Source organism: Anoplolepis gracilipes, chromosome 14, assembly GCF_047496725.1.
Source record: "Anoplolepis gracilipes chromosome 14, ASM4749672v1, whole genome shotgun sequence".
NCBI lineage: Eukaryota > Metazoa > Arthropoda > Insecta > Hymenoptera > Formicidae > Anoplolepis > Anoplolepis gracilipes.
This window is the reverse complement of record NC_132983.1, coordinates 2,925,137-2,941,238: the sequence shown is the minus strand read 5'-3', so window position 1 is coordinate 2,941,238 and position 16,102 is coordinate 2,925,137. Positions and strand designations below refer to the sequence as shown.

The following is a 16,102-nucleotide window of genomic DNA, read 5'->3' as shown; positions in this document are numbered from 1 at the left end:
GCACATCTCTGATATAAATATATAAAATTATGTAGAATATTGTATTGTTTAACTGCAAGTTTAAAAAATAGAAGAAAATTATTTTTTTAATTATTTTTATTGTATGTACAAACAGATAAAAAATATCGCTAACTTATTATGTCTATCGCATAATTAAGATACGTGTAGTTGTATAGTGTAATCATTGCAAAGATAAGATAAACAAAATTATTAGACTTAACATAACATTGAACGTCCAACAAAAATTATATTTGATAGAGATATAAAAGCCACACATAGATTAAGACGTGTGAAAAATAACTGGGGGTTATCTATTTACAAGTTATTCCATCTACAAATTCTAAAATCTACAAATTATAATTTTATAGCGAATCTTATAACTATATAAGTAATTGTATTTAATAATTTGCATTTTGAACATACGTGTATTATTCTAATTTGTACTAATTACTTCTGCGCTAATTGTAAATAATATTAGAATATTCTAAGTTTATATTTATGTTTTATGCAATATTTATTTTTCAATTTAATTGATAATATATTATCTCATTAATGTACTATTGAAATTTTGCCCTTTCATAAGCTTGAGTACTCTCTCGTACACGAGTTTAGGCGCATCCTTGGCCCATATAAAATCTACATGATTAAATTTGGGCCACGGTATTTCGTACATGTCCACTACATTAGGCAATGCGCGATAGAGCCTCTGTATATCCTGAAAGAAATATTATTGTAAGTTATCGTACATGATTTTTTTTAACTACCTTCTTGAATCTACGCACAAAATTTGATCTGTAAGAAAGCAAGTTACTGCAATATATTTCCATTATATGAACATTTTTTCGTTACTTACCTCTATACTGATCAACCAGTCATTGTCGGAGTAAAATAACGCTGTTGGTACCGCAACATTCGCTAAATTGTAATCCGGAGGTTCCGCTGAATTATAGATTAACAAATTTTTTTCGCGACCGTAATCGTATTTGCGAAACTTGCCCGATTCGACTATCTGACCGAAGTGCGTAAGCGTTTTAATCGAGGTGCTAGCAGGATCGTTACTCAAAATGATGGGCAGCAAAGTCTGAATGTAAATAATAAACAATAGATGCAAAGTCATTTACATAAAGTCCAATTTGAAACGAGATCGCTCAAGTTGGAATGTGACAGTCGAAGCTTCGATCGTCGCGCAGTTATACTTTGATCGTGAAATTACACGCACTCACATTATTAAACTGCTCGCGATCGTAACCCCAGATCATAGACATCACATCGAAGCAGATCTCTCTCATGCTGTTTTGATCGCAGACATATTTTATAAAAAAATTTATAAAATCCTGATGCAATTCACCATGGAAGAACAGTTGTATCATCGTCTGCAATCGAAGATCTTTTAATTATATTGTAATTTATTTGTAATTCGTGTTTTGTTTAAGTTTTAATTTATAATTTTAATTATAAATTATTATTTAATATATAATTTTTTTAAAATAAATAAATTGTAAGAAATTTTTTTAACGCGTTAAGTTAATTTATAAAATTTTTAAGAGTTGCTTTGATCATAATTTTAATTTATTGTAAAAACATTTTTTTAATTAAAATCGAATATATACGGCATAAACAGAATGTGAAGCATGAAAAAAACTAACTTTGTGAATGTTTAAAATTAATTTTTTTAGAAATGTATAAAATTAACTTTTCCTGCATTTGTTACTTATATTTCATTGAGAGATAAATCTTTTTATTTTTCTTTTTCGTTATTCGTTTTATTCGATTGATAGAACAAGTATTGAGATGTAACATGTTAAGCGAATAACATACAAAAAAAACATAAGCAATAAGCGATAAGCAATCAATCACCGGCAAATATTTTTATGAATCAATTATAAGATTTAAATAGTAAGTAAGTCAATCAAAAATGTCGATTTGCTTACTGCTAATATCGTATTGCTTATGTTTTTCTATATGCCAGAATATTTACTTCTAGCTATTACAAACTTAATCTGTAACAAAAAAATGTACTTCTTTTTCACTAAACAAAAATAAATTCAATAATTATTTTTTATTACATATCATTACTTTTTAAATTTATATGCCATAATTTCCATGCAAACAAATATATCTATGACATTAATTTTTTTTAACTAATGAATAGTAAATATATGTTACTTTACCTTAACTTCATCCTTAAAAGGGACCAAGTATTGTATAAAACTTTGCATATGATTTACAAAGACTGCTGGTGCTAAGCTAATCATCATTTCTACCATTTGAGCGATTTCCGGATGCTCTGATGCCATTATGTAAAAATTGCCAGCACCCATTGAATGACCAATATATGTATGCAATGGTTGTGATCTCATATTTGTAATAAATGTAATCATTGCGGGTATATCGTAGATGCTCATTTCATTATAACTGAAAAAAATTCAATCAATATGCCATAAAATATTTACAATGTGACACAATGTCAAACATAATATAAATGTATATACATATGTATATAAATATGTATATACATATGTTTGATAATAAATAAAATATTCCATATAAGCAAGCACCAAACTTTTACAGAAAGAATTCTTTACACGAAGAATCAAGAAATAGCAAATGCATTGTATAGGCATAAATAAAATGTGAGATATCTCGAAAACGAGGCATTTACGGAAACTTTACTTAAAAAGAAAGATGCGTACTTTATTGACATGAAGTAAAATCTCTGTAATATATACTTGTCTATATTCTACCTACATGTATATATGTAGAATTTATCATTAAATGAATATCGTTTAAAATAACTGCTGTAGAAGTAAACATCCATTTATAAATTTAAGATGATCTTGCGTTTTATATTAAATTATATCTGATTGTGTGAGTTATTGTAATAATTATGTCAATTTAAATGCTTTTTTGGGCAAGTACCTAAAATCCCAAAATTTCGTGTCCGATGGAGATAAGAAAATATGCGCTTTTGAATATGTATTACCACGAAAATTGCCCAACCAAACATCGTATCCCTGATCCGCTAATAGAAAAGCTAAAATTAAAAAAAAGAACATTGTATCTATCATATAACTTATAGCTTATATCTTTTATAAAATTATTCTATTATATAATATTAAATTTGAATTTTTTTATGCTTTTTTTTTACAATAGAAACATTGGATTAATAAGAGATATGGTTGAAGGAAATCTTTTGATTGAAAAGTTATACCGAGTGCTTTGCTTTTGCCAAGAATAACCCAGTCAACGGATGTGCTTAGAAAACCGTGCTGCAGCAGCACAGGTAGAGAACTATTGCCGCCTGGAATACGATGTAACGTCAAGATATAGCCGTCCTTCGTTATTATGACGTGAGCCTCCATGGGGTAACCTGCCTTTTTTATCAACTCTGGCTGAAAGACAAAAAAAAACTGTGTAAGAAAAAGAAAAAACTCTAAACTTAAAATAAATTTCAGCGACAAGAGATGTATATTTTATTTATTTTCAAATAAATGAATATAATCTACAATATAAATAATATAAATATAAAACTTTAATATTTAATAAACATAAAGAATTAATATAAAAAATCCTAATAATAACAATAACAATTATAATTATAAATTATAAATTTTACAACAAAATTAAATAAACATTAGTTTTAATTAAGTGTAATTGTAGAATAATTTGCAGAAACTGCAGATTCTTTTGAATAATAAAATATAAAGCTCAATATAAATAATTTCAAAAGCATATTTTAGATAATTTTATATTTATTTTTTATGTTTATCTTTTGAATTGAAACTCTGCACTGTATTTGAAATTAATGACTATTTTACATAATTATAATATAATGTAAACTAGATTATTTATTTTTAATTATTTTAAACAAACTACTATACAAATATTAAAGTAATATAGTAGCATTATAAATACATACATTTCACATACTATAAAATATAAAAGATAAAAAAAGATTTAATGTTAGTTGATCAGAACTAACCATTAAATATTAAATCGGTTCTTTTAGAGCAAGAAAATATAAATAATATTTTATATGATATTAAGGACTATGTATTAATTTTGCAAAATTAAGATTTTTGGTTTTAAAAAAAGAAAAGAAAAGAATGAATGTCAATCGCGACATAAGATCATTTGTGTTTATTTTTTGACACCATTTATAAGCATTAATTAGATTATAAAATAAGATATATAAAAATAAAAATTTTAATCGTTTTTATAAGTGAAAAAATACATTTACCGTATTGAAAATACCATCAGGAATAAATTGGGTGTTTGACTGATTCCAGTTTGTCTCTATTATTTTCTTCATGAGCGTGTTTGGTTCGGAGGTCACCTCTATCGGCGCCGCACCAAGACGACCGCAAAACGACAGCAAATACAATATAATCCCGATTAATGGTCTCATTACGTCAATGATTCAATAAACTCTAAAAGAAAATGAACAACTTAAGTATTTCGGAGTATCGGGATTATTCCGAGAAAAGCAGAATACGCAAAGGCGAGATGAATACGACTGCGAATTGTTCTTTACTCTACGTACTATTATAGTAGAATGATTTGTCACTATATAATTAATAATTTTTCAGGTGAAAGAAAAGAAGAGGAAGAAGTATTATATTACTTTATTATAGTCAAACAATTGTAAAGCAGTTCGAAAAAAATACCGACAAAAAAGAAGCTGACAAAGGTCAAATAAATACGCTAATTGTAAGTAAAAAATCTCAACCTATTGCCTAAAAACATTTATACTAATTCATTAATCACACACTTTGCACTAATCGTAAATAACATTAAAATATTTTGAATAATTTTAGAACTTTACGTCCCACTAAATTAATGAATGTGACTGCCATCAATCATATCAATTTTTTTAAAGATTTAGTATGCAATAATTATTTATTTTAATCGATATAAAAAATATTACTTCACCGATATCACATTATTCAAATTTTTTGTCTTCATAAGCTTGAATATTCTTTCATATATGAGTTTGTCCGCATCCTTGGCCCACAAAAAATCCACGTGATTAAATTTGGGCCACGGCACTTTGTACATGTCCACTACATTGGGCAGTAGGTGATAAAGCCTTTTCAAGTCCTTAAAAAAGTGTTTGCGTAAATTATTGCAAGCGATTTTTTTAAAACTATCTTCCTGATTTTTTGTACAAAACTTATACCTTATTTATATATAATTAGCACAAATAAATCTCTGCTATTTTTTATTTTATTTACATACCACGATATTAACCAGCAAATCGCCAGGACCATAAAATAAGGCGATAGGTAATGTAATATTTGCTAGATTGTAATCCGGAGGTTTAGTCGAGTTGTACAGTAACAGATTTTTTTTGCGACCGTAATCATATTGGCTAAAATTGTCTGATTGAAATATCTGAGTGTAGTGAAGAAGTGTCTTAGTCGAGACACCGGCTGGGTCGTGACTTAAGATGACAGGCAGTAGAGTCTAAACATGTACATACATAAAGTCCAATCTGAAGTGTAATCTTGAAATGACGGAATGCGATGATCGAAGATTCCATCGAAATTGTATTTCAATTGTAAATTTATTACTCACGTAGTTAAACTGCTCGCGATCGTAACCGCAAATCATAAATATTACGTCAGCGCACATCTCTTTTATCGTATTCTGCTTGCAACCGTATTTCGAAAAAAATCTAAACAGATCGTTCTGCGGCATGAATTCGTCGTGGAAGAAATTTCGTATCATTATCTGCAATCAAAGATTTCTAATTTGTGATGTAATAATTTTTTTCAGTAAAGGTTAAAAATTTTGTTTATTACTTTTATATATTTTTTTTAGTAACGTGTAATAATTTATCAGTTATAGTTTCCTACTTAATCTACGCCACATCGTGCAAACAATCGCATTAATAAAAAGCATTAAAGTCGTTTAATAAAAAATTAATAAACAATCTTGTAAAATTTGACGACTTTAGTTGAAACCTTCATCATGTAATTTTCATAAACTTTTGCATATTATATATATTATATGTGTATATAATGTTTTATTTTTATTTTGACAAAGGATATTGTTCTAATAGTTATTTCGTATTAATAAATTATTTTTTATATTATTAAACGTATATGACTTTACCTTTAATTCTCTCCAGAAAGGAATGAGATATTTTAGCGGACTTTCCATATGGCTTGTAAAAGCTACTGGTGACAAGCTGATCATCATTTGCACCATTTGTGCCATTCTCGGACGCTCCGATGCCATTACATAAAAACTAGTTGTGCCCATAGAATGACCAATGTATGTATGCAATGGCTGTGATCTCATATTTGTGATAAATGTGATCATTGCAGGTAAATCATAAATGCCCATTTCGTTAAAGCTGATGAAAAATTTGATTGACATATTATCATAAAATGTGTATGTATATCATCTAGTTTATATATAATATAATATATAAATTAGAAATATATGTATATGTTTGTAATATATATATTGTAAACAACGGGTTAATTAAATACCAGCGATTTTCATCTCTAACTTATAATATATATTGTATGTACACGTGTATATAATATATAGAAGATTCTACGTAAGATACTACTATGATATTTCATTTTATAATATGTCAATACAGTACATTTGCTGTGTCATGATTCTTTGTGTAAAATTTTGACATATTAAAAAATAAGATATCTCGAAAATCATACATTTTCGGAAAACAAGAAAAATGCATATTTTTTTTTACACAAAGAATTGGTTTATATCTTATTTATATACCCTATAATACCTTTTATTTATACTATATAAATAACTGCAATATTTTCAAAATATAATTATTTTTATAATATTTTATGTGAGTACCTGAAATTCCAAAATCTTAATTCCGATGGAGATAAGGAAATATGCGCTCTTGAATATGTATTACCACGAAAATTACCTAACCAAACGTCATAGCCTTGATCCGCTAATAAATAAGCTAGAATTTAGAGAAATTAATAAAAAATATGATTTACAATACTTATTGCAAACTTTTGCATCTATTAGTATAATACGTATCTTAATAATAATAATATTAATATACTAATAATTTGTCTTATATGGTATATTTTAATACAAATTATTTTTAATATTCTTAATACTAAATTAAAAGACAAAGGACTAATTTTTAATTATTATCCGAAAAATTAAATAAACATTTTTAATCATATAATTTACTTAATATATATTTAAAATTATGTATATACAATATAGTCCGCTTAAATCGATCTGTATGAATCAATTGAAATATATGTGTATGAATACATATATGTATTTTTTTACATTAATTGAAAAGGAATTTGCAAACAAGCAGTTACATACTTTTTCTTAAATATTTATTTTGTTTATATCAATTAATTTCTCTTATTATTCTGTGCATGAAAATATTGAGGTAACATAATCAAAAAATAAATTGTAATAGTTATTGCAAACTTTTAGTTAATAATATATCTTAGTAACGTATTTTAGTAATAATAATATTAATATAATATTAATTTGTATACACCTTGTATATATTCATTGTATAATAAATTAAAAAATTTTTTTTAAGTATAATATACACATACATTAGAAGTTATATATTACAATTAAAAGTTTATTAGAAAATTGTTTTCGATTTCCACTATTTAAATTCGAGAGTTTCTCTTATTGTTAGACATTTTTCTGATAAGACAAAAATATTTCGGTATATCTTTTAAATATTAATTATATACAAAAAGTTATACCAAGTGCTCTGCCTTTGCCAAGAATAATCCAGTCAGCGGAACTGCATAACATACCGTGTTGCAGCAGTACAGGTAGAGAACCATTGCCACCTGGGATACGATGTAACGTTAAAAGATAGCCATCCTCCGTAGTTATAACATGAGCTTCTGCGGGATAACCCGCTCTTCTTATCATTTCCGGCTAAAAAAAATCAGTAGGAAAAGAATATACTCTTAAAATTGATTTGAAGTTAAAATAAATTTATGCAATAAGATGTACGTGGTATTTAGTTTTTAAGTAATAGAGCATTTCTGCTATGCAGAAACATTCAGAATACATTAATTTAATATTATTTATTAATATTTAATTAATATAATGAGTTATTGTTGGAAAAGTCAAAATAAAGTTAAATAGAAATATTAATTATTTAATTAAACGTAACAGATTATTTCCAGAGATTACAAAACGGGCTCCCTTCTTCAAATGAAAAGATGACAAAGTATGTGAAACTCGATAGAAATTATTTCAATGATAAATTTAAAAAATTGAACTTTTTCTTATATTTATCTCATGAATTAAAATAATTTTGATGACTATATCATAATATTATAATATAAATATATAGTACATGTATAAATACATATTTATTTTTTATTTTAAACAGAGACTAAAATAGATATCATCAAAGAGCAACATATTATCACACATCTGTTTCTTGTCAATGTATGTATACTTTACATGGTACATTAAAAAAAATAGAAAAGTTAATGATAATTAATCGATATTAATATTTCAGTATTATTTATTATAATATATATTTTTATTGAGACTAAATTAACTCTAAAAAAATCAAAACAAAATTACAATAATATGAATATTATTGTAAACCATAAACTAATTAACAAAAATGTAAAGGTTTAGTGAAATTTAGATTCCAGAATAGAGGCATAAAAACATTATCAAATGATTTTCCGACAGCATTGCGAAAATTGAGTTAATTGAAATAATTTTTAATCCTCGTTTTTATGAGCAAAAAATACGCTTACCGTATTGAGAATAACATCGGAATTAAATTGAACGTTGTTCAATTGCTCGTTGGCCCACGATATTCTGCTTACGAGCACGCTTGATTCAGGTGTCAAATTTGCTGGCGCTACACCAGAAAAACTGCAGAACGACAGTAGACACACGACCGCGGTTAATCTCATGGCTTCAATGAACGATTCAATAATAATGTGAAAAAAGTATCGATGCGAGTTTCTCGGAAAGTATCGAGATATATATATATATATAATATTGTTGAAAAAGAAGTAGAAAATGCGGAACAGTGAGCTGAATATGAATATGTAACCACTTTTTACAAGCTACTTCTTATTATTGTCAGAATGAATTTACTTATGATATTTTGTATCAGCTGGGAGAGAAAAAAGGTCAGGAAAAATATTATCGTATTATTAGTCATATGATCAGAGAGCAATACAAAAAATATATGCATACAATATACATGAATTATCATAATTAGAGCGTAAAGTAAACGATGATAAAATTAGTATGCACATTATAATAAATCAATATATAGTATTTTTAATCATTAAATTAAATTTGTATTTCATTTCTTACAAATGTGTCACTAATTCTTTATATCGTACAGAAATATAAGCATTCTTATTTTTTTCAACATTTTGTTGTTTATCCGTTTTTTTTTTTTTTGCAACTTTTCAAAATTGCAAAAACTGAAAAATTAATGTTAATATCAGGATCTATAAATCTATTTGTGTAAAATGCACTTTATACTTTGATTCCTATACCATCTTAACAAATGTAAACATAATGTAACTTAAGCACTAAGTATTTATTCTCAAGAGCGAAAAAAATATCTTTTAATATTTTCAGTTTCAAATTATTTACTTTTATTAACAGAATTTTGCATTTTTTTTAATAAATTGTACATCAAATTTTATTTTGTTTCTTTGTTCTATCAAAATTAAAAAATTTATATTTTACATTTAAAATTATTATGAATCAGTATTACTACTAGTACAATATATCAAATTTTGAATATTAAAAAAAAAAGAAAACACATTTATAATTTTATATAAAAATTATAAATTAATAAATATTTATATTGATAAATAATGGTGATAATATTAGTATAAAATATGTTAGAGTAGTTTATATTTTTTGTATCAAATTTTTAATGGATACTTTTAAATTGATTATTTATATTTTGTCTTTTACAGAGATTGCCTTCTAGAAAACAAATTTTTTAATCTATTAACATATCTTTTCTTATTTTTCTCATCTTTGTGCCTTGTTTTTACAATAATTCAGTATGAATAAATTCAGTGTGAATAAATCGAATGATTTTGGCTAGTCAAATCGTTTTAATTAACCCATTGTTTACAATTCAGTAATCTGTTTTAGAATTAGTTTGAATATATTGAAAAATATCGATGGTTCTACTATAGTAATTTTTTATATAATTTTTATCTAATTTGATGACTTTAGATACATCTGTCACGTGCATATAATCCATATAGTGCATATTTGAAGCATTCCTCCTCCTGAAGATAAGTTTAAAATATCTTCTTCATGAAATGATAAACTTTCGCAATAGTTTTCAATAAAATTTTGTATACTGGATACACTTATTGATTTTTCCATTTTTAATAGGTTGTATATCGCTCTCCATTTTTTTTTTGATACTGCAAATGCGTTCCGATTTGCATTGCTGCCGTAGTCTGACAATTTCAGAATGACTAGAATATGTTGATTTCAGCAGCAGTACTGTCAGTATTTTCAGTGCATTTCGGAAGACATCCATAAAAGAACAACAGTATAATTTACGCAAAATCGTACAATGTTAGTTAATGTAAATTTTATGTAAATATTTCATATCCTGACACACCAACACTTCCACGAGACGTGCTCTTCAAGTACGCGTTCACCTTCTGCTTGAATGACTTTGCTTTCTAGTCGCGTCTTCCGCTTGCCAGCCATATATACGACCGAGATCACCTTTTATTTTTTTTCTTTAATGTTTACCTTCTGATGCGTATATCCTGCTGAACCTTGTTACTACTTGTTAAAAGTAATCATTTCTTATGTATAAGAAATAGTTACTCACAGTCTCTTATATTCATCTCATCATTTTCTACGCTTCAGTTTTTTGAATCGTTCATCGACGCAATGAGATTGATCACGATCATGGGTTTATTATTATGTTATGATTATATTAGTGCGACGTCAGATATAACATCCGAATCAAATGAGCTGAAAAAAATAATGTGGACTAACTGGGAACAATCGAATAACATTAATTCCGATGTCATTTTCGATACGGTAAGCGTAAATATTCTTAATATTAGGTATATACTGATCGGCCAAAACGATTCTTGTGTGCACATTAATACTTAAACAGTCGTGTACACGAAATCCAGCCAATTTCCACTGTTATAAATCCACTTAAAATCCATTTAAAGGAAATATAATTTTATAAATTTCTTAAGAGAAATATAATTTCTTTGTATAATTTTCACTTAGCGCGATTAGATTAAATTTAATGCTATTATTTAATTTAGTTTTTGTTTAATAAAATAATATCACGTTTATAAGATATTTGTGTAGAAAGCGAGTTTATTAAAATTTATTTTAATATAAACTAGATTGTGAAAATAATTTTTTGTAGATGTAGTTTCTTATATTATTTATTACTTTAGAATATATATGCATAACATTTAAAATACATAGTTATGAAAGATTTTGAAAAAGCACAAAGACATTTTTCTTTTTGCATTTTCTATCTGTATTATGTAAAATTATTATTATATAAACAAACAAGTTAAAATGTAGCAGATGGTAACAATCTTATATATAATATTATATATAATATTATAAGAATATATAATTAATTGCTCGTAGAAAAGTAAAATATCTAAAGCTAAAAAAATTTTCTCACTCTATTTAAGTGCCTTATTTACGCACGTCTCTACGATAATTCTAAAACCGGTATTCATAGTCCATTCATATATTTAAGATCATTTTAATTGTAAATGGTGTTTCAGATCACTTTAACACTCTGTTCAAGCAGTCAGATAGCCGAATGGAATTTTAAGACCTTACTTAAATATAAGAACGGACTATGACTGGCTCAAAGTGCTAAATAAAAATAAATCATTATCATATTAATTATACTAATAAATTTGCATTTTCAACCGGTTTATCGAATCGGATTGTGCATTCCATGTTGAAATAACTACACCTCGCACTGTCGACAATATGTGTATACATACATATACATATATATATATATATATATATGTGTGTGTGTGTGTGTATGTGTGTGTGTGTGTGTGTGTGTAAAAATATTACTATGAAATAATTTTTATCAAATTTTACAATTTTTATCACTCAAAGAAACTTCTCTTTGTAGTCTTTATAAATAATTCGACACTTATAATTAAATAATTAATATCTCTATTTAACTTTATTCTTTTAATAATTTTTTTGATATTAATATAGCTATATTTGCTAATATAATATAAAGCTAATATTAAATTAATCTATTCTGCATATTTGGTGCGAAAACGCTCTATTATTTAGAAAATAAATATCTACGCATCTTATCGCATAAATTTATTTAAATTTTAGATCAATTTGGAGAGTGCTTTTTTGCTGTTTTTTATGGATTTTTCTTTTAGCCGGAAATGATAAGAAGAGAAGGTTATCCTGCAGAATCTCACGTTATAACTACAGAAGATGGCTATCTTTTGACGTTGCATCGTATTCCAGGTGGTAACGGCTCTCTACCTGTACTGTTGCAACACGCTTTTTTATGTACCTCTGCCGACTGGATTATCCTTGGCAAAGGCAAAGCACTCGGTATAACTTTTTAATCAATTGATTCTCTCAAGCACATCTCTTATTATTTGAATGTTTCTACTGTAAAAAAAAACTTTAAAAAATTTAAATTTAATATTAATAATAATAGAATAATATTAATAATAATAGAATAATTTTAAAAAAGATATAAACTATAAGTTATATGATAGATACAATGTTTTTTTTTTTTTTTTTAATTTTAGCCTATCTATTAGCGGATCAGGGATACGATGTTTGGTTGGGTAATTCTCGTGGTAATACTTATTCGAGAGCACATATTTCTTTATCGCCGTCGGAATTAAAATTTTGGGATTTCAGGTGGAATATAGATTGGTATAATCGTTCCCTTGTCAAAAAAAAAGCATTTTTCTCACTTTAGCTTTCCGGAATTGCATCATTTTCGTGATCTGTTTTTAATATGTCAAAATTATCAAAATTTTTATAGGAAAAATAAAAAAATAATAATAAATGTACATTATTAGCATAAACAATAAGATCTTTCTGAAGTAATGTATTTTCAGAAATTTTGACAAAAGATAAAATGCTTATTCTTTGACAACAATAGTATCCAAAATTTATATAAGATATATATATACATTAATTACGTGCATTATTTATATACATTATATACATAAGTATATTTTTATGATATATTTTATTATTTGCAACAATATATTTATTATATTTTCTGATAATATGTCAGTCGAATTTTTTATCAGCTTTAACGAAATGGGCATCTATGATTTACCTGCAATGATCACATTTATCACAAATATGAGATCACAGCCATTGCATACGTACATTGGCCATTCTATGGGCACAACTAGTTTTTATGTAATGGCATCAGAGCGTCCAAAAATTGCACAACTGGTACAAATGATGATCAGCCTAGCACCAGGGGTTTTCGTAAACCATTTGAAAAGTCCGATAAAATACATTACCCCTTTTTGGAGAGAGATAAAGGTCTGGTATAAAGTAATATATACATATATAATACTCTATAAAAAAATAATAATATTATCGGAATAATTGTTTAATACAATATCCTTTTATCGGAACAAAGAAAAAAAACATTTTATATTTTGTTTTTCCATTATATATATAAATACATAACAGTAACATTTTTTAAGAATCCCAGTAAACGCTAGATATTCCTGAAATACTTATAAAATATTCCTAAAATCCAAAATAAACAAGATTATTCCAAAACATTCCGGAATATTTAAAGAATGTACAGAGAATATTTAAATAAGTACAAAATGTTCTAATTTAATTTAATAAAAAACTACATTTTTAATTCTAAATGGAGCTTATTTTACTGGAATTTCATTGAAAAATCTTTAAAAATAATGTGTGAATAACATTGTGTATATCTTATATTTGTTTCTGCCAATATGTATTTTCAATCTTCAATTATAATTTTAACGAGATATTCTTCGATGAATTAAAATTAGGATTAAGATAACTCGATATTTCTTTAAATTATCTTAATCCATTTTAAAAAATTGTTTAAAAATTTATTTATTTATTCTGAAAAATATCTGTTAAAACTTAAATAAAAAAAGAAGTAAATTATATTACGGATTTAATTACAGATACTGGTGCAACAATTTTTCAACGACGAAATACTGCCTCAGAGTGATTTATTGAGATTTCTTTCGAAATACGGTTGCGAACCAAATTTCACCAATCAAAAGTTATGCGCCGATTTGATATTTTTCATCTGCGGTTACGACTACGAACAATTTAATTACGTGAGTATAGTGATTCGTGATTGAAATACAACTCCAATAGAAACTTCGATCATTACGTTGAATTATCTCAAGATTGTACGATTATGCTTCAAAATGGACTTTGAATATGTTATTTTCCTGCTTCCTATTTACAATTAGACTCTATTGTCTGTCATCCTGAGTCACGATCCGGCTGGTTCCTCGGCTAAAACGATAGCGCACTATGCCCAGGAAGTCATATCGGGCAAATTTCGCCAATACGATTATGGTCGCGACAAAAATATATTGATGTACAACTCGCCCGAACCTCCCGACTACAATCTGACGAATATTACGATACCGATCGCATTGTTCTACGGTCTTAATGACTGGCTAATTGATATCGTGGTAAATAACAAAAGAATGCATGTTCAGATAAAATACGTAGCAGAGATTAATTCGCTAATTGTGTCGTAGGCAAATAGTTATTTTAGGAAAATAGCTTCTGACTAGGCAAATGCTATCTGGCTAATCAATGGTTTTCATTCATTTATTTGTATTTAAATGCTATTTTCTTAGACAAACAGCATTTGTCTGAACACATGTGATTTAGAAAAATAGAAATAAAGATTATTTTGTAAAGCAAAAGTAGTAGAAAGATTCGACTATTTTGGTTTAATAGGATTAATAAAGTAATTAACTAAAATATACTGAAAATCAATCCAGAATTTACAAGTTTATACAAACATGCTATAGATATTATTATTAATGTGAGCTTATAGGGACAAAATGGTATATATGAGCCTAATCAATCCAGTCGCCAGTAAAGTATTTATTGTTGTGTAAATTTTAAGAAATGTCAAAATTCTGTATTTTTTAAGAGCATTCTTTCTAATCAGTTAATTGATGAAACAAAAAAAATCTTAATTCAAAAAAGCATAAAAAGAAAATTTTTGCAATAAAACATATTTATCATAAACTGTCACTCGCTCTTTAAATTCATTATTAATTTGTATTGTGAGGTTTTTATTTTTTATGTAATATATATATACATATATATATATATATATATATATATATATATTATGTATTTTAAAACAAGATTATGTGTTAGTGTATTGTTTGCGTAGGAGTAAAAAATATCAAAGTAGTATATTTTTAAACATACTAAATTTTCATTTTTAAATATCCACTATATTTTTGCTTTACAAAATAATCTTTATTTCTATTTTGCTAAATAATGTTCAGACAAATGCTGTTTGCCGAGAAAAATAGCATTCAAACACAAATAAACGAATGAAAGCCATTTAACCAGCCAGATAGCATTTATCTAATCAAAAGCTATTATCCTAAAATAACCATTTGCCTATTACATATGTATTTGCCTATTGACATATGTCAAACAATAAGTCGAACTTTGTACATAGAATTGAGAAGATAATAAATAAAAAAAATCGCATATAATAATTCACAAAAGCATTTTTTTAAAGGATGTGCAAAGGCTCTATCAACTATTGCCCAATGTAGTGGATATGTACGAAGTACCGTGGTCCAAATTTAATCATGTAGATTTTGTATGGGCCAAGGATGCGCCTAAACTTGTGTATGAAAGAATATTCAAGCTTCTGAAGGAGAAAAATCCAAACAATGTTACATCAATATAATATATTACAATCAAAATAAATGATGAATATTGCATATTATATAATACTAATATATGTTAATATTAAACTCTTAATAAAATGCAATTAATCATAGCAATCATTAATCATTATTTTAATGTA

The 16,102-nt window shown here is 26.4% G+C and overlaps 2 protein-coding genes across 2 annotated transcripts; one reads left to right on the top strand and one right to left on the bottom strand.

The window, feature by feature from the left end:
- Positions 1-119: 119 nt before the first annotated feature.
- Positions 120-9,063, bottom strand: LOC140672956 (uncharacterized). The gene is made up of 12 exons (XM_072905442.1): positions 8,772-9,063; positions 7,746-7,926; positions 6,844-6,958; positions 6,118-6,361; positions 5,578-5,733; positions 5,239-5,466; positions 3,212-3,392; positions 2,920-3,034; positions 2,172-2,415; positions 1,224-1,373; positions 854-1,081; positions 120-715 (listed from the first exon to the last, which is right to left on the bottom strand). The coding sequence occupies exons 1-12, from the start codon at positions 8,931-8,933 to the stop codon at positions 542-544; spliced, it is 2,178 nt and encodes a 725-aa protein (XP_072761543.1). The 5' UTR covers positions 8,934-9,063; the 3' UTR covers positions 120-541.
- Positions 9,064-10,836: 1,773 nt separating this feature from the next.
- Positions 10,837-16,003, top strand: LOC140672954 (lipase 3-like). The gene is made up of 7 exons (XM_072905440.1): positions 10,837-11,067; positions 12,426-12,606; positions 12,810-12,924; positions 13,326-13,569; positions 14,202-14,360; positions 14,499-14,726; positions 15,809-16,003. The coding sequence occupies exons 1-7, from the start codon at positions 10,915-10,917 to the stop codon at positions 15,980-15,982; spliced, it is 1,254 nt and encodes a 417-aa protein (XP_072761541.1). The 5' UTR covers positions 10,837-10,914; the 3' UTR covers positions 15,983-16,003.
- The last annotated feature ends 99 nt before the right edge of the window (positions 16,004-16,102 follow it).

Excerpts from the sequence above, each read along its gene's own strand:
- LOC140672956 (XM_072905442.1), bottom strand. The coding sequence starts at position 8,933 with ATGAGATTAACCGCGGTCGTGTGTCTACTGTCGTTCTGCAGTTTTTCT. Across the intron at positions 2,416-2,919 it reads ACGAAATTTTGGGATTTTAG|TTATAATGAAATGAGCATCT; the intron begins GTACTTGCCCAA and ends AATTTTTTTCAG. Across the intron at positions 1,374-2,171 it reads CTTTTAAGGATGAAGTTAAG|ACGATGATACAACTGTTCTT; the intron begins GTAAAGTAACAT and ends CTTCGATTGCAG.
- LOC140672954 (XM_072905440.1), top strand. The coding sequence starts at position 10,915 with ATGAGATTGATCACGATCATGGGTTTATTATTATGTTATGATTATATT. Across the intron at positions 11,068-12,425 it reads CCGATGTCATTTTCGATACG|CCGGAAATGATAAGAAGAGA; the intron begins GTAAGCGTAAAT and ends TTTTTCTTTTAG. Across the intron at positions 14,361-14,498 it reads ACTACGAACAATTTAATTAC|ACTCTATTGTCTGTCATCCT; the intron begins GTGAGTATAGTG and ends ATTTACAATTAG.